This window comes from Apium graveolens, chromosome 7 (genome assembly GCF_009905375.1).
Source record: "Apium graveolens cultivar Ventura chromosome 7, ASM990537v1, whole genome shotgun sequence".
Lineage (NCBI taxonomy): Eukaryota > Viridiplantae > Streptophyta > Magnoliopsida > Apiales > Apiaceae > Apium > Apium graveolens.
The window spans coordinates 53550674-53578070 of NC_133653.1; the positions used below are offsets into that span (position 1 = coordinate 53550674).

Here is a 27397-nt window from a genome sequence, read left to right on the forward strand (position 1 = left end):
TTCGCCATTCTGAATAGATTTTAAATAAGATATAATATGTCACTTAATATTTAAACAGACAAGTTGAAATAATAACTTTATACAAAAGTTATGACGGCATATCCGACCATAAAACTTTTGATTATTACTTGACGGCAGCGCCATCTTTATAGTAGTATTACTTGACGGCAGAGCCATCTTTATAATATTATTTGACGGCATAGCCATCTTTATAGATTTCAATCAGTAACATAAATAAATATGTAATAATAATTAGAATAAAATGAGTAAAAGAAATCATACATCTTTTATGAAATAGTTTTAGTTGATAGAGACTCGTGGGTCAGAATAAGTCGTAGCTCTTTCGAGAATAAAGCTTCAGTCGGCAGAGACTCGTGGGTCAGAATAAGTCGTAGCTCTTTCGAGAATAAAGCTTCAGTTGGCAGAGACTCGTGCTGATAACGTGTTATAAACCTTGACTAAAAATATTAGTTATGTTTAATGTAGAGGAAATATAGGAGAAAAGAAGATATGGAAAGAAAGTTGTATCTCATTTCATTAGCTAAATGAGCTATTTATAGTAGTTGGTTTACAAGTCTTACTAAGTAAGCTATTCAAATCTTCTTCATTAAGTATTACAAAACTTCCTCGATAAGCTTTACAGGTCTTCCTCGATAAGTTTTACAAGTTTTCTGATTAAGTTTATTTCTTGAGAAGCTGTGCAAGTCTTCCTCAGTAACATTTGAGAGACTTCCTCGATACGCTTTGACAATCACTTTATATTTATTCAAATATTTTAACAATAAGTATTTATTTTTCTTTTACGGAAAAATTTGAGTTCTTTCAGTAATCAATACTTCCTCCGGTTTTCTATATGACGTTTAATTTTTGTGCACGCACTTCTGAGTGGTTTGACCGCATAATTAAAATAATAATTTTTAGAAATTTTCTTTTTGTGAATGAAAATATTTAATTAAAACTTTAATTCACAAAAAAATGACGAGTACCCTACAAAAATCGATAATATTACCCAAAGTAAACTGATTCCTTTGTATAGACTCTGCATAAGACTGTTCATCTGAGTTTGAAGTGCTTTCATTTTGATATGGGAGCTTTTATTTAGGCTTTTATTTAGAGCTAAATAATAGCTAAATAATATTATTTCTTGCATTCTAGTATTTCTTATATAAGAAGTATCGACAACAGAAAATCATTATGAGTTTTGGTAATAAATCTTCTGTGTTTCTCTTCACAAATTCTCTCTGCATCTCACCTCTTTCTCAAACATAATTGTTCCTCTATCATTGGTATCAGAGCCTTTTCCATCCACACTTCCTCGCTTGCAAACCCTACACTCTGTTTTTTCTGTTCACAATTTACAAAAAAAAAGAAGATTAAATTAAAAATACAGTCTGGTCGTGTAAATCAGTCCTGGCGCCATCAACAAGGAGTTCAACAGCTATGGAGGATCAAATCAAGAACCTAGAAAAGAAATTTGAGCAGCAAACCACTGAAACTAACAAAAAATTTGATGCACTGATGAATGTGCTGAGAGAGATGAAGGAAGCCCATATATCCCAGAATGACAATAACAAAAGTTCGGGGGAATTTTCTCGAGAAACAAACACAGGAGGTCCAATTCACAAAAAAACTCATCTCGGTTATGTGCCTAAGTTGGAATTTCCAAGGTTTGATGGTTCTAATCCTCGATTATGGTTTAAAAAAGTGTTGTAAGTATTTCAACTTGTGCAAAATTCCTGAAGATCAGCGTGTTGATTTGGCTTCGTTATATATGATTGATAAGGCTGAAAACTGGATTTCTAGCTATTTGTCGGTAAGAAAATTTATGGATTGGAATGATTTTATGATAGATCTTAATGCTAGGTTCAAGGATGAGACGGGAATTAATGTGGTCGAGCAGTTCAATAAGTTACAACAACACGACTCTATTGAACTATATATAGATGAATTTGAAAATTTACGAGCCTTAATGTTGCAAAACAACTCTGTGCTGCATGATTCATATATGTTGGAGAGCTTTATAGGAGGGTTGAAACCTGCTGTTAAACCCATGGCGAGGGCATTTAAACCAACCTCCATGGCTGATGCTGTAGAAATTGCAAGATTACAAGAGGAATCCCTTAATAGTGTTAATACAAAAATCATCAAGTCCACTGTGACCAACAATTACACCCCAAAATTTTAACAGTACACACCCTCGCTAGCTAACACCAAACCACCATTACTACCAACACCGGAACCCAAACAAATCATTACACCTTTCACTAAACAGACTTCAACTCCTGCGAAAACTTTTAACATATACTTGCCGATGTCAGAGCTGAAAAGATTGCAAAGGGACTGCGTTACTATTGTGACCAGCCTTATGACAGGAACCATAAGTGTAAATTCCGAGAACCTCAATTATTTATGGTTGAGATCCCAGGAACGGATTTAGATGTGTATGATGATATGACAAATCAGGAAGAATTGGGTACTACAGTAAGTGATCCTTTCATCTCTGTTAATGCTTTAGCGGGCAGTCAAAGTTTCCAAACAATGAGGGTTCAAAGTGCAGTGAATGGCAAAATCATAAATATTTTAATTGACTCGGGAAGTACTCATAACTTTCTGGACTTGTCACTTGCTAAAAAATTGGGTCGTAATTTAAAAGAAATTAACCCTCAGTCCAACACTGTAGCAGATGGCAGTCATCTTCCCTGTCAACATGTCTGCAAAAATTTTATATGGAAGATACAAGGGTCTGAATTCAACACTGATGTGATGCTTATACCTTTAGGAAGTTGTGATATGGTGTTGGGTATTCAGTGGTTGAGTAAGCTTGGACCTATATTGTGGGATTTTACAGATTTGGTGATGCAGTTTAAATTTCAGGGAAAACAGTTTGTCCTTAAGGGCATTCCTATGCATAAATTGAAGGTGGTTGAGGGAGCGCCTAATTCTAAACTCATGAAAAATGCTGCCCATCTTTGTTTTTTATAGTTGATTAAGCAGCCAGACACAGCAATGTCACAACAACAACTTCAACTTCTTGATAAAGGTTCTCCTAAAGGATATCAAGAATTGAAAATTTTGAAAGAGACCTATAAAAAGGTATTCGAAGAACCTCAAGAGCTTCCTCCTCTGAGGGGTGCCTTTGATAATACCATTCCTCTAGAAAATGGCACAGGCCCGGTAAATATTCGACCTTACAAATATCCGTTGAAATAAAGAGATATTATTGAGTTATTGATCCAAGAGATGTTGGATAGAGGAATTATCAGAAATAGCTCAAGTCCTTTTGCGTCACCTGTTGTGTTAGTGGGCAAGAAGGATGGTACTTGGAGGCTATGTGTAGATTACAGGGAGCTGAACAAACGGATTATAAAGAATAAGTATCCAATACCGGTGGTTGATGAGCTTATTGATGAACTTTTTGGGGCTACAGTGTTTAGTAAATTGGATTTGAGATCAGGTTATCACCAAATGAGAGTGCAACCGGATGACGTTTACAAAACTGCATTCAAAACTCATACAGGTCATTATGAGTTTTTGGTAATGCCATTTGGCCTTACGAATGCACCTGCCTCGTTTCAGTATTGGATGAACAATGTTTTTAAACATTTTCTAAGAACGTCAGTCTTGGTTTTCTTTGATGATATCTTAGTCTACAGCAAAACTATCGAAGATCATTGGCAACATTTGGCTGAAGTTTTTGAAGTAATGAAGACAAACATGTTGTTTGCGAAAGCTAGTAAGTGTGTCTTTGCTACTGATAAGGTAGAGTACCTCGGCCATTTTATCTCTGCTACTGGAATAGAAACTGACCCACAAAAAGTAGCAGCAGTAGAGAGTTGGCCCGTACCTTCTTCTATGAGAGACTTAAGGGGCTTCTTAAGGGGCTTTTTGGGGCTCGCGGGATACTACCGAAAATTTGTTAAAGGATATGCTACTATTAGCAAACCATTAACAAATCTGCTCAAGAAAGGTACTTTTACGTGGAATGAACAGGCTCAAGGGCATTCTCATCCTTGAAGCACGCATTGGTAAGTGCACCCGTCTTGGCGCTGCCCGACTTTTCAAAATTATTTGTAGTGGAACAGATGCTTCGAAAATGGGGATTGGAGCAGTCTTGATGCAAGAAGGTCATCCTTTGGCCTTTATCAGCAAGTCTTTGGGCCCGAAATTACAAAATTTATCTGCTTATGAAAAAGAATTACTTGCTTTGTTGTTTGCTGTCCAAAAATGGGAACAATACCTTTTAGGGAGTCACTTCATTGTTAAGACAGACCGGAAAAGCTTGCAGTGGATGTTGCAACAAAAATTGACTACACCATTTCAACAGTTTTGGATTTCTAAGCTTATGGGCTTTGATTATGAAATACAATACAAAAAAGGGGTAGAAAATGTTGCTGTTGATGCATTATTCAGGGTTCAAGGAGCTGAATTATTGTGTACGGCACTTTTCGTATCATCTTCTGAACTTCCCCAGTTGATTAAGTCTAGTTATCAGCTAGATGTTGGCCTCACACAAATCATTCAACAACTAGAGCAACAAATCAACATTTCTCATTACAAATCACAAGATGGTTTGTTATACAAGAATGGAAATATTGTAGTAGGACCTGATGCTAATCTCAGAAGTAAACTTATTAATTGGCATCACGCTTCGGTTGAAGGAGGCCACTCGGGAAGAGAAATAACTTCGAAGCGGATTAAGAGCTTATTTTATTGGAAGGGTATGGCACAGCATGTTAGACAGTTTGTAAGAGCCTGCTTGGTTTGTCAAAAATCTAAAACAGATTCAGTCGCTAGCCCTGGTCTATTACAACCTTTGCCGATACCTGAAGAGGTGTGGACTGATGTTTCGATGGATTTTATATCCGCGTTACCTAAATCAAATGGTAAAAACGTTATTTTTGTGGTTGTAGACAGGTTAAACAAATACGCACACTTTATGCCTTTATCACATCCATTCACAGCCATTCAAGTTGCACAATGCTATTTGAATAATGTTTTTAAACTTCATGGTTGGCCGCGAAGCATAGTCAGTGATCGAGATTCTGTGTTTTTGAGCACTTTCTGGAAAGGTTTGTTCAGTTTACACGGAACTGAATTTCTTTTGTCATCTGCATACCATCCACAAACGGATGGGCAGACAGAGGTAGTAAACAGGTGTCTTGAAACATATCTTAGGTGAATGTGTAGTGAGAATTCGAAGGACTGGAGTTCTTGGTTACCACTAGCTGAGTGGTGGTACAACACTCATTACCACACACCTGCGCAAATAACTCCTTATGAGCTTGTCTACAATCAGCCCCCTCCATTACATTTGCCGTACTTACCAGGGGAATCTACTAATCATGAAGTTGATAGAAGCTTCCAGAGAAGAGAGGCGATGCTGACAAAATTAAAGTTCCATTTGATCCGGTCTCAGGTGAGAATGAAGCAACAAGCTGATAAACACAGGTCTGAGAGAAATTTTAAGGTTGGGGATTGGGTATGGCGTAAATTGCAACCTTATAGGCAGCAGACTGTTGCGTCCATAAACAATCAGAAGTTGGCTTCAAAGTATTTTGGCCCGTTTAAAGTGATAGCTACAATTGGTAAAGCTGCATACAAACTTCATTTTCCACCATCGGTCCAAATTCATAATGTGTTCCATGTCTCTCAATTAAAGCCGGTCATTGGTGAGGTTTCGCTTGTTGTTCAGTTGCCTGGAGAGATGCAGATTACAGTACCCTTTAATACAGAGAAAGTCCCTGAAACAATACTGGACATAAGGTTTGTGAAGGTTAATAATGTGGCCCAGGTGCAATTTTTGGTGAAGTGGAAGGACTGTCCAGTGCACGAGAGTTTCTGGGAAGTAACTGAGAATTTTGCTTCCAAGTTTCCACACCTGGTGGATGTATCCAGGGGACAAGTCTGTTTTCAAGAGGGGGTATATTGATATGGGAGCTTTTATTTAGGCTTTTATTTAGAGCTAAATAATAGCTAAATAATATTATTTCTTGCATTCTAATATTTCTTATATTAAGAAGTATTGATAACAGAAAATCATTATGAGTTTTGGTAATAAATCTTCTGTGTTTCTCTTCACAAATTCTCTCTGCATCTCACCTCTTTCTCAAACATAAATTGTTCGTCTATCACATTTTGTGTAAAAGATGAAGAATGTGGATCAGTGAGCTGCAGCTGAAATGATACTCCAGGTGCCACCATTAAAATAATTGTGTTCTTTGTTGATGGGAGTGGTGTAGGGGCTGTAGACCATGTTCATGAATCTTGTGTCACTCATCATGCCCAGGGGCGGATACAGAAGGGGGGCTCGGGGTGCTTGAGCTCATCCCTAACATCTATAATCTGCCACTGCTCATGCCCTGTGGTTTAGCAACATAAGCATCATTATTATAGGACTTGCCATTGTTTGAGTAATTGAGTTAGAGTAGGACTCGGGATTCAAATAAGCATCATTGTTGTAGTACTGGCCGTTAAAGCGCTGCAGTCTAATTTAAAGCAACGCCTATTTAACCGACACAAAAAAGCCATTCTTATAGCGTCCCCTTCATGTACTATACCAAAAAACCGACGCCTAAACCCTATTTTGAACAACTCTAAAAGTCATATTTGTACTAGTGAGGTCATATCGCCATATAGGTCAGTACTGTCTGTTAAGGGTTATCTCAACAATGGTGATATCAAAGTAGTACATGAAAATGATGGTCGCTCTTGATTTAAGTGTTACAAGGGGCAAGAAATGTCTGCTTTTATTGTGGAACACATTATATTTGAAGTACGTACAAGGAGACGCTAGTGTCGATTGCAATTTGCAGGATCCATACATGCCAACTGGATTGGTTGTGAAGAGAAGCGCTGAATCTGGTATTTTCGTCGTAGTTATAATGATGAAGTAATTACTTCAATATCTCCACAATGTTCAGTTATTTCACTTTATGAATCTTAACATATAATGTTACAAGTAACTTAAGATGATATAATGTTTTAAGTTGACAGCTCTGACGTATAGCGCCAAATGATGTAGCTGAGACAATTTATGTATGCGTATAAGCCAAGAAAGAACACAACTGCATTCTGGAATTAAACACCGTATGAGCTTTAGTTTAGGAAATTTAAAGAAGCTTCTTTTGGTCTATAATTGTTTGCTAGTTGATACAGTACTTATTTTGTATGATTCCTAAGTCGGATACGGGGCAGACCAGGGTAGATCGTTCAGGAGCAGCTTCCTTAACAAAGACCCTGGCGGCTAGATGTCAAGGCCGCATCACTTGGGCTAAGTGCACAGTGCACCCAAGTGCTTGGTACATAAATGGCAGGTCCTAGTACTAATTGTAAGGAAAATTAATAAGAAAGGACCTTATAGATGAATCTCGCAAATTTGATATGTGATATATGCTCTGTAAAAATAATGTGACACGAAAGAGGATGAGTTCATAGTCTAGCGTAGCGGCCATAAAACCTGAAGATCTTCGCAAACATATTTGATTCCATCCCTTCATTTGTAAGGAGTAATCTTTGTGCCTCATTAGAATTTGTAAATTTCCAAGCAATGATATTTGATGAACTCAACACATCTGACACTTTGACAGGTACTCCACTGATCTGGTGTAGTGGTGTGGATTATCATTGAACTCACGAGCAAACCATTATACTCTGACATGTCAGGCAGGCATATACAATTGATAACTGGGTATATGTACATTCATCGAGATCTTCTCAGCCTATATATATATATATATATGTTGACAGATATATAAAACTATAGATATTATACATTGCAGCTGCGATATGCAAGTCCACAAATAGATAATCGGATTATGTTTCATAAGATTTGGAGTCCATTACAAGTTTATCTATTTGACATATATATATTAGGAAATAACAATTATAATTAGTCCACATCATGTAACTAATGAAGGCAAGGTCAAGGCAAAAATTGCTCATCTTGGCTCTCCTGGAACTCCTCTTGATTCCCATTGTACCCTTCCATGGAATTGGCAGCTTCAAAAGAGTTCTCATTGTTCCCATATTGACCCCTATATGAGTTCCCATAGTTGCCTCTATTGTTGTAATACTCATTTCTTGAATTTTCATTGACATTATTATCATTAAGGTTGTAATTATTTTCCCTATTAAGGTCATAATAATACCTTCCATTCTCCATGAACCTTGTGTCACTCATCCCTTGCCTCTCCTTGTTGTAACCATTAGTCACACCTAGCTTTGTTTCACCAATGCCATGCAGCCTATTGTTGTACATATTGCCACCATTAAAAAAATTGTCTTCTTTGTTGATAGGAGTGGTGTAGGGCTTATAAACCTTGTTCATGAATCTTGTGTCACTCATGCCTTGTGGCTTAGCAACATAACCATCATTATTGTAGTACTGCTGGCCATTGTTTGAGTTGGAGTAAGACTCGGGATTCACATAAGCATCATTATTGTAGTACTGGCCGTTGTTGGAACTAGGGTTGAATTCTTTGTTGTAAGAATTTTCTGTTTCAGTTTTGTAGGGTAGGTTTTCGGTGGTGGTGGTAGGAGGAAGTTGGCCCGATTCGTGTCCGTAAAGGCCATAGCCCCCGGAGTTTTGTTGGTTCTCGGGGATGAAATTTGGCTCTTGTTCAGGTATGTTTAAGGGCTCTTCATGTTCTTTTGTTGGGAAAACTTGTTTGGCATTGTTGTAATTAGTGACTTTGCTGAACAACTTGCTTTCTCTTGCATCAACATGAAGGGAGGATGAGAGGGTTAGGAAGATGAGGATGGAAAAATAAGTGATAGAGGGAGCCATGGTGGAAATTGTTTGGTTTCTAGTTGGGAAAAATATTGCCTTTATATACAGATTTTTCTGTCTTGTGTGTGTGCTGGACCTTTGATTAAATTGACTTCACATTCCGTATATACCAGTTGAAATTTTTGATATATCTCATGTAAAAAATATGGATTTGTGGGTACTTCTGATTTGTATAGATTTGTAGATGACAAAAAAATCATCAAGTTAGCATTTTCTTTTTTCTCTACACTTTTTTTTTAAATATAATACGTGTTGAGAGTTTGAAACTTAGTGCAAATCGAAACAAAAATCACGGAAAAAATCATAGTATTTATTTTGAATATGAAAAAAAGTGGATTTTCTTGGAAGGACATAAAGTGTAATGTTGCAAGTTGCAAAGGACAATGTCCCTTGGTGAATCAAGAATTGAAATGATGTAAATTTGTGGAAATGTAGAAAATTTCATGCGTGAACCCAAATTGATGTTGTTTGTAGGGTGAAAGGGTGTATTTTCAACTTGTTTGGTAATATGGGTGGAAAAGAGAGATGGCCTGGTGTAAAAGTAATATAATATTTTAGGTTAATTTGATAAAATTAGGCTACTTTGTTTTGATGTTTGTAAATAGAAGAAGATGCAGAAAAGAACGGAAAAGTGATGGGAGCAGGGAGGGGTAATAATGGGTAGGAGAAGTTTGGTGGGGTTCAAGTAGTAGCAGCATTGAGTGCACACAGAGCATGTGCAAGTTATACACTGATAAACACACAATATAAGATAGTACACTACTGGGTGCATCTACCTTTTTCATTGTTTACATACATACACTAGTGTTTCCTACTCCTATATGTATGCATTTAAGCTTTTTACCAACTTATGTTGCCTTCTCATTTAACTCCCCCGCCCTTCTTCTTTGGATTGTCGATTGCAAACATTTATTCAACTCTCACTTCACCGTGTAGGCTGTCAATAAAACACACAATTTCGGATAAACGTCTGGAACAACATGAATTATCAAATTTACGTAAATTTTACCTATAGTTTAAAAGCAGAGATTTTGTTGATGCTAAAATTTCAGGCCTAAACATCAGATACATTCAACCTCTGCCTTGCTATTATCTTAGTGTGGGAAGCACAATAGGTACTATAATTCAATGTCAATGTCAATGTCAATGTTTGTGCTTGCAAATCAAATTCATCCACTATTTCATCCTCTGCCTTGACTTTATAGTCTCCTGATGAGATTTGTTGTTGCGCAATTGATGGTGCAGTTGTAGTTGGTCAGTGCCTAATCCAACAACATAAATCAAACATGGGGCCAAACTGGTTTTGGAAAACAAATAAATGGCTACTTAAGAAGCATCTATGCATAATGGTAGCAAGACTTTTGAGTGTAATGCCATATTAATGATGCCACCATTTGTTTTTGTTGCTAAATTGCTAGTGTCTGTCAATCTTGAGCCTCACTACTTGATAATGATGATGATGATCAGTCTATTTGCATCATTACCATTATCTTACTTCCAAATCTCTTTTTGACAACAACCCAGGGGGTTCTAGTCCGGATCCCCTATTCCCTCCGGTGTCCCCTAATATATTTCAGACACGTACTCTATATGCTATTACCAAATCTTTGCCCAAAACATAACTTTAGTTTCTTATTCAACAGACTCTTGAAAGTCTTTTTAAGCAATAATCAGGATGGAATTTGAAAAAAAATAATTGTTGGAAAAAGAAAATAAAGTCACTCGAGTAATTTTCCTGCATGCTGGTTTAGTGAAACATACCAATCTTTATTTTTAAAATTTTACTAATATTTAAAAATGTGGTTAAAACCAACATATACCTTGTCATGTTTAAGATGGAAAACCCCAAATATCTTATATATGAAATATATCTTTATGAGAATGCGTATCAAAAAACAGGCATTAAAAATTTTGGCTACTGTTTTGTATTGCCAGATTAATCAACACTTTCTGAATTTTATAGCATTAGCTCTCTCTCAATTCATTGTTGTAAAAGTAGAAACTAAAACTACAATAATCTTGGAAGCTATATATGAAATAAAAACTACTTTTTAATTCATAAGTAAATAACTGTTCCTTCCCCTGCCCCCAGTACAGATAACCCGACAAACTTACAACAAGCTACAGAAGGCAGAAGCAAGCAGTTGTTCCTCCAGTGATGAAGTTAATATCTGGTGTTGTGTACACCTTCACAATTTATGTCACAATTCGTAAAGCTCTATAAGAGGCTGGCTACTGTGGAATGGTTCTTCATTCTAGTAGTCAGAAGGGCATTTGCATGGTTCAATTCCCCAAGTCTTTTTTGCATACTCTTCAATGGTTCTATCACTACTAAATCTTCCAGAACCAGCAGTACAAAGAATGCTCATTTTAGTCCATTTCTCCTGATTAGCAAAAGCTCTGTCTGCAGCCGCCTGTACTTGACACGTTTAATCTCTGCTTGATATATCGCAAATGACAGCTGAAACCACATGCTTTATTTGTCATGAAGTGGAATGTGGCTTACCTGGGCTTCCAGATAGCTAGCAAAGTCAGAACCAAGAAGATAAAAATCATCACCATTCTCTAAAGTGTCGCAAATTGATTTGAAGTAATCTTTAAAGCCAAAATAACCATCTTTAACCATCCTGCATTTAGTATCAAACCAAGAATAAGTTGTACTTTGGTGTTGGGAAAGATTTAAGTATAAATCGATAATATTGTTGATCAGCAGGTTCTTCTCTTATTATGAAAAAAGAGTAAACTTACCTTACAACTCTTAAGAACTGAAGAGGTGCTTTAGTAGAAGCTACTTTTTCCCGTAAAGCTGGGACATCAGTCATCTTTGCACCAAATATAAACTAAAAGAAAGAAAAATTCTCAATTATAGTTGGCAGGTAAATACGTAATTAATGTCAGTTTGGCTCTTCACAAGTTTTCATAATTAAAAGACTGGTCACAAACTAGTTTGTGTAGGCTTCATACTTCGTCATTTCTCTTTAAAGGCTCAAACTGAACAAAAAGAAGACTGATCTGAAAAAAAAACAGACTTCAAAAGCTTCATTGCAATTGTTCACATCTTACTTTAACATTGTAAAGATTCTATCCACGTCCGACCTTGTCATTTTATCACTATTTTCATTAAGGGTAAAATTCTCATCAAAACATACTAATCCTTAGCAATCGTACTTTTAGGTCTGAACTTATCCACACATATAGTTCTTCTTACGGATTAGCAGTAGCATAATATCGACATACCATGTTATCTACACCAATTTCTTCAATGATCTCAACAGTAGACCCATCAGCTGTGGCTAATAACAGACATCCATTCATAAGAAATTTCATGCTGCCAGTTCCTGATGCCTCGTGTCCAGCAGTGCTTCAAAAGACACAACAGTATTGTACAAATATGCTATTGGAATTTAAAAGACGTTAAAATCTCAACAATAGAACTGCAATGAGCATACTATGGTTTCTTTGGTATACAGTATAGACCAGATATCAAAAGAAAAGGCAAAAACAGCTATACTACATTGAGCTATACCTTATATGTTGTGAAAGATCACTACCAGGAATGACTAATTCAGCTACAGAAACATTGTAATCCGGAATAAAGACCTGCAACATTGAAGATAAGCAAACAAGTCTTGAAAGTAAAACAATGACATCTGCAAAGTTTATAACAATGTGATTGTTTACTATTTCAAATGGAGCACTTCCAAATTCCAATGAATAAAATATAGATGAAATAATTGAAGGACACACGAAAATTACATTACAAGACTGGGATATGTTGCCTATAGTTTTGAAGAAATAATTTTCTGAAACAAACTTTACGAATATAAAGAGAGTTGCATGTTTAGCTGCACATTGAGCTTTTTCTACCAATGCAATTTGCACGCATAAGCATGTTCATAGTTCAAGAGGTCATACCAATTTTAAGAGGTCTCCAATTTCAGTGTCGTTATTGATTGTTTCAGCTACAGCATGACAAAGTTTAATAATCTTCTTTGCAATTTCGTAACCAGGAGCTGCTTTCCCTCCAATAATGCAAACACGTGGTACAACCTTCGTTCTATCACCTTTCGCAATATTCTTATAAGAGATGATAAAGCCACATATTACATAATAGCAGATAAGACTAGCTTAAGCTAATCTATAAACATTATTACATGAGACTATAACTATCAAACAAAAAAAAAATTGCTTGAGACCATATAAGTTGTATGCAAAATGATAAATAAATATCACGTGTCTACTATTCCGCCTCATTATAGGAAGCAAGGCTGTTAGTTTCGCAAATTGAAAAAAAATCAAAAAACAAAAAAACGTAAAATTAGATAATTAATGAATCTGAAAAAGAACGACATGGAATAAGAGCAAGAATAACTATATTACATCAGAAAGGGTCTAGCCAGCTGAAATTTCAGTAAATTAAAAACTTCTCCTGATGCTAGGAGAGTCACATGGGAGTGAATATAATATACCTATTTTAGCTTCATTTTCAAGTGGAGAAAATATAAGCTTGTTAAGCGTTAGTTTCTTCCATCATTAACAAACAAAATTAAAAGCAACAAACAAAATTAAAAGCAAAGAATTCTCATACATCAACGTTGACTCCACATAAGTTGCAAGAACATAATTACTAAAATATTTGGGACAAAATATTCACTTCAAATGTTTTTTCTCATAGTACTGGCATCTTGAGAACAAAAAAAAATAGAGCTTTAAATAGAAAGCAAAATGATACCTTAATGCAGTCATATCGATGAATTATGCCTAGTATATTCAGAAGTTGTCTTTTGTACTCATGTATTCGTTTTATCTGTACGTCAAACATGGCATCTAAACTGACCTGCAATAAAGTGTAAACGGAAAAATTATAAATTCGGATAAAAGTCCAATTTTATATAAATAATGCAAACATGTAGAACGATTCCGTTTGGTTACATAATGAAAGAATCATCTTAATATGTCAACAATTATAACACTAATTGCTTAAAGTAGGTACACAACACAATTATTTATTCAAGGGATATCCCCCATCTTCATGACCTGATCCGCTACCTTCCCCAATTATGGAGATACTGTAATGAATCTTGATAAAACAGGGGAAGCTTAACATTGAATAAAAAATATAAGTATCAAAATATGCAGTTCAGGGAATTCCAGACCTTCACACCACTCATCATCTCAATGTACTCAGCAAGCCTAGTTTTGTTAACCTTCTTAACCTGAACATGTGAGGTTAAGGGCGTAAGTTGGTCAATGTAAAGGAGGGATCTACAACACTACGTAACATATATTAAAAAGATTATTTACCATTTTCCAATCCTGATGCAAAGCTAAATCCGACGCATGTTGGCGCAGCCCAGATAGGAGGTCAACATTACGGATCCAAGCTTCTGTCCCCATATATTTTGTAATAAGGGTGGATAAACCTGGATTGCTCACCACAACCCAGCGACGCTGATAATATGATTTACTAGAGGTTAGCTATTCTGTGTATGCCAACAATAAACAGCACACTCATTCAAACAGAAAATTGCAGATGATTTAATGCAACTTAAAAAATATAGTTCTAAGTCGCTATCGTGAAAGAAGTTGATGAAAGAATGCTATCCACACTTCATTTAACTAAACAGCTCCATTATTTGTTTCCATAACATGCTAACTATAAATAAATAAAATTGAAAACCTGTGGGGGAATTTCATTTCCTTCTAATCACAAACTTGTGCGTTTAAATATTATCTGTAGCATACCTGAGTTACTCCATTTGTCTTGTACTGAAATTTCTCGGGCCAGACCTCATAAAAATCCTGTAAAAAAGCCATAGCATGCTCAAAGTGTTTATATAACAAAAGTCATGTCAGAATAAAGAAACATTTGAAGATTAATTCTTAGGCATCCAATCTAAAACCACTACTAGTAATAAAAATTGTGATATTTAAAAGAATATTTGTATATGAGCAAAATGTCAAAGATGCGATATTTTGGTTCTAGAAATTAAAATAACAGAGGTATAAGGCACCCAAAATATTGTGACAGAAAGATCTCGAGGCACTAAAAAAATTTAGTTAGACAGATATATACATCAACAGAAGGCTGCAAAAGCATGGAAACAACAAAAAATTCAGCTTCCAACTGTATTACCAATAAAATTATAAACCAAAACTATAATCTCTAAGTTTATGATGCACTAGAATCAACAAGGTATTAAGCACACAATATTCAGGAAATGCTGGAAGAAATCAAATATACGTTTACTCCAAGTAGCACCTTAAATACTCTTGATTTGATTATTTCGGAATGAACTCTGGAGACACCATTGACAGTATGGCAGCAAGCAATTGATAGATTGGCTACACGGATACTCTGCCAAACCAAAAGAATATGATATATCAGATTTACTTTTTACTGCATGTCTCTACCCTATTTCAATACTGGAAGTACTAAAGTAAAACATCAAAAAGAGCATAGCTCCACAATCTCAACAAACATCAATTAAGGCGCGTGTTGCAGAGGCCCATAAGGACGATAAATGATAATAATTCATTTCATAAAAGATGGTTGCATGCATTACTTAGCGCAACTACGAGAATGCTGCATATATAATATTTCGTCCTCAGAACATTGCCAATATAGTATGCATAACAAGAGGGAGGATGTTTACATTAGCCGCTGTGAAGCACAGGTGCGGGTACGGCAAAATAACAAATTTGGGGATTCGGGTGCGGCGAGATACGGTAAAATAAAAAATAATAAATATATACATGTGCATAAAATATGTTTTAATTTATTAATTTAATAAAGATGTTATGAAAAACAAATCATTTTTTTTTATTCTGAATAATATATTACATTTAATATTAAATTCAGTTTACTTTCGAATTTTAGTGCTTAGTAATGTTAACTGAAAACACGTACTCTGAAACTTGTATGGTTAGAGATCCACTCAGGGCTTATAATAATATAAAATAATTAAGATTTCGGATAAACTTTGTACACCCATGTTACCACTGACACCAAATATTATATAATATTCATTCACTTCTCCCCTCCCCAACATGTACTAAATTATTGAATATAAAGTACATACTATTCTATGGAGACCACTTTTTAATCGGAGACCTTGGAGACCACATATGTTCTGCAATCAAAACACTATAAAATTTATTATTTTGTGAAGTATGTTCTACGAGTATCACTAATTCATTAAAATTATTGAAGATCATTTACGTTTAATAAGTAGAATGTGTATGTTCTGCAAACTTAACATGTTTTGCAGAATAAAGTATTTTTGTAATCTTTTACATGCAGTACATATATGATATTTCAAGATTTTGAATAAAATAAAGATCTTTGTAGATCATGATTCACAAAATAATATGTTTTGCAATGTTTTTATGCAACATTTAACTTGCAGAACACAAGTGGTCTCCAAGGTCTCCAAAAAAAAGTGGTCTCCATAGAACTTAACCCACTATATATATACATATAAGTTTGTTCGGAAGAAGGAAAGAAGAGATGGCCGGAGATCGAGAAAGAACCGGTGATGAAGATGCGGAAGTCATAGAAAAAATAAGACTCTCTCAGTAACAGCAGGTAAAGATACACAAAATCCAAATCACTGCCATTCCCGCCCCCCCCCCCACGAATCGGAGCAGAAAAGTACAGTGACACGCCACCTGGAGAATCCCGTGCGTATCTGGCCGCACCACCACGCACCCTTGCACCCGAACGTATCGGGTGCGCAGTACGCTGGGTGGGTGCCGCACCCCTGCTTTCCAGATTAGCCATGACAGCATAAAACATTTTGCAGTATCCAAACTCATTTAAAAAAAAATCAAATTAAACATAACATTAGCATCATGATGAGTAAGATTGCCATTAAAATTACCATCAAATACAGTGAAATCTTGAAGTTTAAAGAAAACTATAAAAAGCTTCATCGAACTAACCCCAGCCAAAACCAGTGTTTCACAAATTACCAAATAAGTGAGAGCTAGGAATTTTAGGTCTTACACATACCTTCACAGAGCCTTCCTCAACAATTGACATTCGTGACAAACGAGCATAATCATTCCCCATCTTCTTTTTCCACTCTTCCATGAACATCTGATTTATCTCATATATAATCTGAAGAAACACAGAATTTGATTATAATCACTGAATGTCCACTATATAAATAGAAGCATTTGACTGACATATATTTGAATCGTGTAAATGGTTCAACAATGTGTTGAAAGATTAATATACCAATCCATGCTAATTTTATAGCTGATACATACCAACAGACAAACAATTAGTTAAACTATGGCCTTCGTTATCCTAATCTGCAAAAGAGAGGGGCATAACGACTCATAGGAACTGTGTATTCCATCATTAAAAAAACATACTTGTAAATGGCGCGGGAGAAGACTTTCAAGCAGGTCCACAGGGATCCTCTCAAGTCCTTCAAGTATTACAGTGTGAGTAGTGAAAGAGAATATCTTGGACACGATATCCCAGGCTTTATTCCAGCACAAATGTTCCTCATCAAGAAGGATTCGTAAGACCTCGACTATAGAAAGAGACGGATGGGTATCAGTCAGCTGTAGAGCAACCTGAAATAAGTTATTTGGAAGCATGAGTAAGTAATACAACAAGCACGTGCCTAACATTTGTAGTTTGATTATTTAAAATTAATTATTATTTAGGAGGAATGTTGCTCAGACTGAGACACAAAATCTTTTGTACCATGTTTAATGTAAGAGATGTCTTAGTATCATGTTTAATGTGTTATGTTTTCTCAGTAGAAGATATAATATTGAGATGCAAGATATTAACTCAGCACCTTTTCCGGGAATTCATCAAAATTATTGTGGACATCTTTGAACCTTCGAATAATATCTTGTATTGATGCCGAGACAAAGAAATATTGTTGCTTCAGTCGCAATTCCTTTCCCTAAAGTATGATCAAAATTTGTGAGTGGGTAATTATAGAGCCATAGAATATCAACTCACGTCAAGGATTAAAATATGTTAAGTTTCAGCTATAGTATAGCCTACATTTTAAGTAGGTAAAAAATTATATGTACCTGATAGGAGCGATCATCAGGATACAAGACACTACTTATAGTTTCAGCCTTCTGCCTGTTAAAAACAGCATTGATATAATCTCCGGTATTGTAGGACTCCTGTAAAACAAAAAGGATGAATTTGAACTTCAAAGTCCTACATTACGCGAAACTAGATACAATACAAAGAATGTAATAATCACTCGACAGTGAAATTGATACTCATTGCACATCAACTCAATTTTTGGAGAAGATATAGCTATATACTTTAAATACAGAAATATAAAAACTAAAAATAATAGATAAATTTGTGGAGATGAAAAGAAAAATATAACACATTAACAGATGTACATCACATAATCAATCAAATCTTAATAATTAGCTACAAGCTAATAACAAAAAAGATTTAAAAATCCATTAAAGTAAATTTACCATATCATATTGACCACTTGGTTTGGCAGCCCATAATCGCAGATTAATGGCATTCCTCGTTCCATAACCAGGTATAGGGTTGTCATAAGCTACAGCTTCAACCTACAAATAAAAATGAAAAAAAGAGAGAAATATAAAGTTAGATCTTCTGTATAATGAATTGTAAATGCAGAGTCTTTGCTTGCAATATAAGAAGATATAAAGTAAGTGCAAACAGTCACTGTAATCAAATGCACACAATCTTAGATACTAGCATATCCCTTGGTCATAAGGAAACTCACCATTTCTCCAGGTACCCAAGCTTTACGCGTCTCCCCATTTACAAATTCTTCTTCAACTGTACCGTAAAACTATTCCATATACAGCATTTCACCAAAAGGCAGTAAAAACACAGATCTTTTAGGAATATTAATATACGACTGTTAAAATATAAAAGGAAACTCAACATGAATAGAAATAGATATTGTTGCAAACCTTCACAGGATATGATACATGAACCCGCTCTATTTCCCATGGATTTCCAAAATTCAACCAATAATCAGGTTGCTCATGTTGAAAACCGTCCAATATGATCTGACGGAAAAGACCAAACTGGTAACGTAATCCGTAACTGAAGAATGGAAGTGCGATAGTAGAGTTCGTCAAAAACTCTTCCAAGAATCAAATAAAGAATTGTAAGTTAAGACAAATTAGATAAATGGAAGTACCAACACTACAATTTCATGGTTAAGAAATACGTAAAAAGTTCAGTTTCTCTTAACCGCCTTCGTTAAAAATGGGACAAGTTCGGATTTTTATTTAAAAAAATGAAAAGGCCAGAATAAAAGTTCAACTAAAAATCTTACAAGAATCAAATAACTTCTTCTTTTTAAGTTAAAAAAAATATTAGATAAACGAAAGTAGCAATACACTAGAATTACAAGGTGAAAACATGCAAAAGAAGTCCAATTTTTATTGACTGCCTTTATTAATAATTGGGACAAGTTCAGAAAATTGCTTCAGATAAAAATGAAAAATTTGTACAATAAGCTCTAGGGATTAGGAGTATTTCACAATTAAATAGTACCCCATTGCCGGATAGTCTAATGTGGCTAATGAATCCATTTGACAAGCTGAAAGGCGGGCTAAGCCTCCATTACCAAGTGCAGCATCTCCTTCCTAAGAAAACAAAAGCAATAAATCATGTGATTTACAAGAAGCTGCGTACAATCCATTTACTAAAAACAATGCTTTCCTATAAGCAGGGGCAGCATCTCCCTCCTAAGAAGCCAATCATATTAATCAATAACCAGGAACTATGTATGATCAATTTTAAGGAGAATGTTTATTGTTTGCAGAACATGTTTTAAAACTTTCAGCATTTAAATGGAAGTACAAGACGAAATTCGCACTAGCAAGTAAGATTTTAGAGTTTTGCATGCACTTGTTTGCTGCGAAGATCATGTTAACAAAACTTTTGATCGTGGAATAATCTGAAGTTAAATAAAACTGGCATGATAAGTAATATTATATGCGCTGTTTGACAGTTTTGCAATAAAGAATCTCAAGAAGTTTTGGTGAAGGAGATGATAGAAAAGTCATTTTCCTATCATTTTTCTGTAAATTTTGAAATACATTTAACACAAATATGTACAAGGATATCAGTGTTTCTTTTTTGTTACATGTGGATAGCAGCTGTGAGCCTGTGACGATAAAAGTAAAGTTATTTTTAAGCTTCTGTAGCATACTTCGTTTTTCCTAGGTTATAATTTCCAGACATGGGACTTAACTTTCTAATAATTTGCTTGGTTATAAAAAATGTAATCTGAAAATACAATCACACAGAAAAATAGCTAAATTAGCTACCTGCTCTGCCACAACTTCGAAGTCAAAGCCAAGCTGGCTTAGGGCATCCGTATATTGGTCCCGGATGCCAAGATTAATGACACTATTTGATAAAGTACGTCCTGATACGACAGTCAGTATTAGAAAGGTACAGAAAATATAGCAGAATCATGAGAAGACCATTATTAAGGACAAGTGAAACTGGTCTATTTTTAAAATATCATCAGTTTGCACAAAAGCATACACTAGCTAGATTAATTTAACATGTCTGTTACTGAAGGAAGAAGGGCAAAAGATATACCCATTAGAAATTCAAGGGACAGGAAGTACAGGCGCTTGGGATCTTTCTTCTTGAAGTGTTGATGAGTATCATGCCACCGTTCAATCAAGCGATCTCTTACGCTGTGTGATAAGGCCTGTGCATACTAACTATCATGTGATGTTCATATTGACAATTCATGACAGCTAAATTGATTTTAAGAGAATTGTTCGGAACTCCTAATATAATTACATAGAGGCAGATCACATGAACCTTAGTCCTTAGGAATGCTAATGCAAATGTTCCACGAGGCTACCTATATGAGAATACCCGTCACCGTGTAAAGATAAACAAACAAACAAAGACTTGATCCCAAGCTAGTACTCTACTTTTCCTTAATTAGTGGTTGAAATTTTATTATATAACAAGAACATGACTTGTTTTGCAGGTCTCCTTTGAGGTTTGTTTTGTGAAATTTTGTCAAAATATAGCTTCTTTAGTATCACAATTGCCAAAAATATCCTTATCTACATGATCTTATTGGCAACCAAATCATAATTCAGAAATCTATTATTAAATCTTCAGTTATCTAAACCTGAAAATTTTGAGGTTGCACCACCTGAAAATTTGCAAAATTAGTAGTACTCTACCTAAATTATTGAATCGCGTCTTTCATTTTTTTTTTCTAGAGTTGTTACGTATTTAAGGTTTAGGTTTTGGCTGCACTGCCATCTATTTTGAAGGGATATAAAATTGTGGAACCAAATGTTACAATTTGATAGGTTGATGTTAGAATATAAATTAACCTTTGTGGTATTATAGAATTAAGAAAAGAAAGATCAATATTTATATTATTTGATAAACTTGGTTCATGGAGGTGAAATTTACTTAAAGCACATTCAATACATCAACTCAAATTTGATTATTATTAATACCATGATCAGGATCATGACGTAAGCTGGGTTAAAATATAAAAAGAATAATAATAATAATTATTACGAAATATAGGAACACAACTATTATGAATAATTTAGTTATAAGAGAAATGCATTTGTTCTCACAAGGATTGTGAATGGAGCTAGTAGTATCAACGGCATATATATAGCGGGAAATGTATATAGACATGATCTGTAAAATGTAGAAAATGCATAGGTTAATAAATTCTTAGATAAAATATGAAACATCCATCTACCACAGAATACTAGAATCACAAATTACAGAATTTTTCGGTCAATACACTAGACTTGCCTTACCTTAATTAAGAAGAAGAAAATGTAAAGAACAGGCGGTAGAAGAAGAAACTGTAGAGAACAGACGGGAGAGGGAGATGGAGGTGGGGTTCTAAGAAGAATTGTTTCAGGTGGGGTTTCTCAAAAAAATTGTTTTAAGTGGGGTTTAGAAGATGTAGCGATGAAAGTTCTATGTATAGCAAAGTCCCCATGTAAAAACTTGTTCAAATAGACTTTCTATAGTCGGTAAAAGGGGTGGAATAATTGCATATGAAATTAAGTGAATGCAGCGAAATAGAATGACCAACCTGCACTTTATCCACCATTTTTAAGTATAGTGTGTGTATAAGAAAGAGTTGTTATTGGGGTTTCGATTTTCGAGTTTTGAGACTCCAATAACAACTCTCTGTCTCTCTCACTACTTAATACTTAGCAATGGTCAATTTCTTTGTTGTCACTTAACTTAATATGAAATTATTCTACCCCTTTCACTGACTATAGAAAGTCGATAAAAACAAGTTTCGCAAGGGGATTTTACTATACATAAAACTTTCATGGCCTATATCTTCTAAACCCCACCTAAAACAATTATTTTCAGAAACCTCGCCTGAAACAATTCTACTAGAGCTGGCAATTTGGTATACGACACGAAATAAATGGATATGTATTCAGCTTTTTGGTACACGAACACGAAAGTACACGAGACGAAAGAACGCGAAATCTAAACGGGTACAAATATGTGTTTACCCTTGGATACACGACACGAAATTACACGAAATAATAAATTTATTAATAATTTTTTTTAATATTTAAATATTCATCTATATAAATATACATATTACTTTAATATTATATGTATATATACATAAAATTCATATATATTTATAAAAATATATCCAAAAATCTAAATGGGTACGGATATGTGTTTACCCTCGAATACACGACACGACACGAAAGTACACGAAATAATAAATTTATTAATAATTTTTTTTAATATTTTATATATTCATCTATATAAATATACATATTACTTTAATATTATATGTATATATACATAAAATTCATATATATATAAAAATATATCCAAAAATATATTGTTATATGTAAATATATATATATAAATATATATATGTAAAATTATATCCAACTATATAATATTTTATATATTTATTAATTAATTAATTAATTAATTTTTATACACGAAATGTACACGAAACGAACATGAAACGATCAGTTATGGATTGTGTTTACCCTTAAGTACACGAATGCTAAACGGGTCGGATATGTGTTTGCTCTTCACTACACGAAACACGAAAGTACACGACACGAAAGTATATGAACGACACGCATTGCCGGCTTTAAAACCCTGAACCCCACTTCCATCTCCCGCCTCTTCTCCGCATTTTCTTCATCTCCCACATGTTTACTACATTTTCTTCTTCTTAATTAAGGTAAGTCTCGTATTGACCGAATTTTTTTATAATTTTTTTGTTCTAGTAATCAGTGGTATATGGATGTTTCGTATTTGATCTAAGATTTCAATAACGTATGCACTGTTTACATTTTACATATCATGTTATATAAATTTCCAGTTATATATTTGGCACAGATATTACTAGCTCCGTTCGAACAAATGTGGAATTTCTCTTATAACCAAATTATCAATAATAATTGTGTTCCTACATTTCGTAATAGCTATTATTATTCTTCTTATTATGTTTTTACCCGGTTTACGTCATAATCATTATCGTGGTATTCATAATAATCATATCTGAGTTGATGTATTGAATGTGACATTAAGTAAATTTCACCTCGAGGAACCAAGTTTATCATATAATATAAACATTGATCTTTCTTTTTTTAGTTACTTTAATACCACAAAGGTTGATATATATTCTAACATCACTGTCAAAATATAACATTTGGTTCCATAATTATATATCTCTTCACAATAGATAGCATGCATCCAAATACCTTTAATATCTAACAACTCCAGAAAAAAATGAAAGATGTAATTCAATAATTTAGGTAGAGTACTACGTTAGACGATTTTACAAAATTTTCAAGTGGGCATCTTAAAAAGAAAGGTTTAATAATACCCATAGCCGTTGTGGTTTTGGTTGCACCTTAAAGTTGTATCAGGAATGTTTATACAAATGTTCCTACGAGGCTACCTATAATGGAAAATACCCATACCCCGTAACAGCTCTAGAAACAAATGAAAAACGTGATTCCATGTTAGTACTCTACCTTTCCGCAATTAGTTAAGTTGAAATTCTATTACATAAATAAATGATGACTTCTTTGCAGGTCTCCTTTGAGGTTTGTGAAAATCTTATTGCAAAATAGCTTCGTAAGCATTAGCATTGCCAAAATATCCTTATCTAGATGATATTATTAGCAACTACACCAGAATTCAGAAATATATTATTAAACCTTCAGTGATTCAAACCTCAAACCAATTAAGATAGAGAGCCAAGTAAGAAACCCGTGTTTCTTCCTAAATCTTCCTAAATCGAGAAAAAAGAACCAAACAGGTTGACCTACATGTTGTGTTCCTATTGCATTTTCTCTCCCTTTTAAGGCCAAGAACCTGACTAAGAACTAATTCATCTTGGCGACTGATCATTAACAAACTTAAATTCATTTTAAAAGTTAAGAACTGCCCGCTACTAAAAACACTAATACCACCTAAGAAACAAACAACAAAATCATGAAAAAAGTTGCCACCGTTAAAAACAACAAACTAAGCAAAAGTGAAACAACAATCTAACAACATATAATAATGAACCTGGTAAGCTTCAAAATCATCAAAATTAAATCTTGATCTAGCCACTGTATACTCAACATGATCAAGAATACTCTTTTGAAGACTAAAAGGATCATTCTTCAAAAACCCATCCATCAAACCAAACATTCTCTCCGCTTTCGCCTTCCCAATCCCATCTCTCAGTCCACCAGTCCTCACCACTTTTCCTCTCTTCCTCCCCGTCTCACCGCGATAATCGACATTACACTCCTCAATAGCCTCCCTCAATGCCTTTTCAATTCTCTCCAAATCCCCACTCTCTTCAATTCTGTCCCCATTAGAATCAGTCACATAAAACTTCTTAACAAAAACATCACCCTCAAAATCAACCTCAGCCTTTTCAATTACAAGCCCAAGAACCTTAAAAACCCTAGTAATTACTTGTAATAATCCAATCCTATTCTTCGCTTTGATCACAAAGCATGTTGAGTCCAATGCGGCGTCGTTTTCAAATGTGATTGTGGGTTTTATAGTAGTGAGTACTTGGGGTTGTGCTTGTGATGATTCTTGAGAAGTGGCTTTGAGGGGTTTCAAGAAAATGGGTTGGGGTGAAAATGGACGGTGGGGATTTGAAGATGGGGAGAATGGACGGTGGGGATTGTGTAAAGGTGTGAACTTGAAGGGAGATAGTGAGGATATGGGTGACATTGTTAAGGATTTGAAAAGGGGTCTTGAAGAGGTTAGAGTTGAAGAAGAAGATGGTACATTTGAAGTGCGTGAAAAGTGAAAGTGCACGGGGTTGTGTGTAAAGATTTGAAAGATCCGAGGAGATCATTAATAAAGTTCACCAACTTCGATAAGTCAAGGTTGGTTTGTTTAGTTTTATTCGAAAATGGAAAGTATTTAGAAAAAAAGAATGGAAAGTATACAAACCAGCCAAACATATACGCCTATGGACACCAAATTATTTAGTCGTGTTTAGTGTATTTCGCGGATAAATATGAAAATAACCCAAAAATAAAACAGGTATTTGGGCTGGAGTTTTTTTTTGACGAAATGCAAGTTTATTAGATCATTAAATCATTTTGAATACAAATCTTATCACTGCTCTAAACTACGATCAGAAAACATATGTGACACTCGAGCTAATGGATGTGCCGCCGCCATATTCGCGGATCGTTTAACAAAATATAACTTGAAGTTGTTGTGACTACGAACTAAATCTCTGCATTCTTCAATCACCATACCCAAACGAGATCGCATAGGGGCAACCGGTTTCTATTGTGTTTATATTGTGATTGGCTTCGATCCCATCTTTTTTGCCCAACTTAGAGCTTCCTTCACTGCAATTGCCTCCGTCAATACTGGACTTAAGACCTCCCGAATTGTTTTTGACTTAGCTGAGAAAAGATGCCCTTCATGATCACGAGCTATAAGACCCATTTAGAAGTTCCTTGCTCTGTAAAAATTGTTGCATCAGATGTAATCTTTACTTCATTATGATGTGGCTTCACCCACCAAACTGCACTGAGGTGTTTATTTTTATTCTAATTACCTGTAAGCGCACGGTGTCTATTACTAGTATAAAGTGACAAGTGGGTCGTATCCACAAGGAGACATGTTCTATCAATTTTGATTCAGTTACTATCAATTGTTTCAAGGACAAATCGATTATAAAGATTTTAATTAACTAATAACTATGACTAAATTAACACTAATTATTTAGGCGCTAAACAAGGAATTAAAAACCTAGGGCAATTAGGTCCACCATGCTCACACAATAATCGACTTTTAAACTAAAGTCACTAAAGTGATCACACAACCAGAGTTTGTCAATCTCTCTCGAGTATTAACACTCTCGAAATATGCTTACACATTAATAACTTTTGGTAGTTCAAATAATCAGGCAATTAAAGCAATGTTCTCTCCTGAGCATTAACGCTCTCAGAAATCCAATGATGTTCTCGCTCCCAAATTCAATTCTGTTAATCGTATGTGTGCCTCTAGTGAGTAAAATCTCCCGATCTATTACTCCTATTGCATTCAATTAATTCATGATATCGGCCGATTACACAAATTAATAATAAAACATAATCAACTTAGAATTAACCATAATAAATCGAACTACTATGAAAATCATGCTTGTATTATCATGCAAACATGGCTTCCCCTTAATGCCCTATAAACGACTACTCGTTAATAATTACACAAGTATAACAACTAAAACAATAAAGAAGCATACTTAAACTAATAAGAATACGTATGAAAATTAGATAAGAAAACCTATTATATTCAATCTTGTCACGAGACCAAAATTCATGGCTTCTTCTATGTATATATAACCCTAATTATTCCTACTCTACAATAATACGTATCTCTAATATGTCTAAAAAAAATAATAAAATCTGATGTCTTATCTAATAATAAAAGTGTTTTCTTATTCTAATCAAATTACAAGTGAGAGTTCTACACTGAATAAGATTCTGTAATAAAAATTTGTAGCTGTCTATTCACTGCAGTTTCTGGGTTGCTCCAGCTGGATTCTCCTTACTGGACCATCTCTGAATTAAAAAGAATTTCTCGGGTTCCGCGTGGACTGTAAGATCATCAAAAACGGACTTTAAGAACTCAAGATACGACCCAAACAGTATTTACAGCCCGTATAGCCCAATAATACGAATTTTCTTCTATTTTCACTCCAAAATAGGACGTTTTGCTCCAAATCCTTCGAAATATAGAATTTCCTTGTAACCTACAATAAAACATTAAAACCTATTAAATAAATATCCAAATCAGTACAAAACAGAATTAATATGAGAATAAAATCATATAATATATATATAAATATACTCTATCAAACATCCCCACACTAAGCATTTGCACGTCCTCGGGAAAATAAGAGAAATAAAAACTAAGTCCTCACTAACTAACACCATTTTCGTAGATGACACGATTGTATTGAACATATGCAACAAGCCTTTAAACCCCTAGGCAGCCCTAGTAGGACGATTGTTGTCTCGTGAGGGCTTATAGTGAATCTACCCAAAAAATCCATTTTTTTCTGCCAAGTCTCA

At 34.7% G+C, this 27397-nt stretch overlaps 3 protein-coding genes across 3 annotated transcripts; 1 reads left to right on the forward strand and 2 right to left on the reverse strand.

The window, feature by feature from the left end:
• The first annotated feature begins 2409 nt into the window (after positions 1-2409).
• On the forward strand, positions 2410-3210 carry LOC141673653 (uncharacterized). The gene is made up of 2 exons (XM_074480400.1): positions 2410-2919; positions 2983-3210. The coding sequence occupies exons 1-2, from the start codon at positions 2410-2412 to the stop codon at positions 3208-3210; spliced, it is 738 nt and encodes a 245-aa protein (XP_074336501.1).
• A 4582-nt stretch (positions 3211-7792) lies between these two features.
• LOC141671818 (uncharacterized) lies at positions 7793-8812 on the reverse strand. The gene has a single exon (XM_074478188.1). The coding sequence runs from the start codon at positions 8783-8785 to the stop codon at positions 7922-7924; it is 864 nt and encodes a 287-aa protein (XP_074334289.1). The 5' UTR covers positions 8786-8812; the 3' UTR covers positions 7793-7921.
• A 1912-nt stretch (positions 8813-10724) lies between these two features.
• Positions 10725-25161, reverse strand: LOC141671468 (uncharacterized). Its single transcript, XM_074477736.1, has 22 exons — positions 24366-25161; positions 20388-20502; positions 20108-20208; positions 19329-19420; positions 18737-18872; positions 18544-18612; positions 18263-18364; positions 17852-17950; positions 17608-17718; positions 17171-17377; positions 16803-16910; positions 15051-15146; positions 14534-14590; positions 14093-14239; positions 13945-14004; positions 13521-13625; positions 12704-12865; positions 12315-12388; positions 12026-12149; positions 11537-11628; positions 11295-11415; positions 10725-11202 (listed from the first exon to the last, which is right to left on the reverse strand). Exons 1-22 carry the CDS (start codon positions 25029-25031, stop codon positions 11044-11046), a joined length of 3003 nt encoding a protein of 1000 aa, XP_074333837.1. The 5' UTR covers positions 25032-25161; the 3' UTR covers positions 10725-11043.
• Between the last annotated feature and the right edge of the window lie 2236 nt (positions 25162-27397).

Coding starts and splice junctions, on each gene's coding strand:
- LOC141673653 (XM_074480400.1), top strand. CDS start 2,410: ATGGTTGAGATCCCAGGAACGGATTTAGATGTGTATGATGATATGACA. Junction 2,920..2,982: donor TTCCTATGCATAAATTGAAG/GTGGTTGAGGGA, acceptor TGTTTTTTATAG/TTGATTAAGCAGCCAGACAC.
- LOC141671818 (XM_074478188.1), bottom strand. CDS start 8,785: ATGGCTCCCTCTATCACTTATTTTTCCATCCTCATCTTCCTAACCCTC.
- LOC141671468 (XM_074477736.1), bottom strand. CDS start 25,031: ATGTCACCCATATCCTCACTATCTCCCTTCAAGTTCACACCTTTACAC. Junction 16,911..17,170: donor TTCTCCCGCGCCATTTACAA/GTATGTTTTTTT, acceptor GTGTTTCTTCAG/ATTATATATGAGATAAATCA. Junction 11,629..12,025: donor AAATTGGTGTAGATAACATG/GTATGTCGATAT, acceptor TCTTTCTTTTAG/TTTATATTTGGTGCAAAGAT.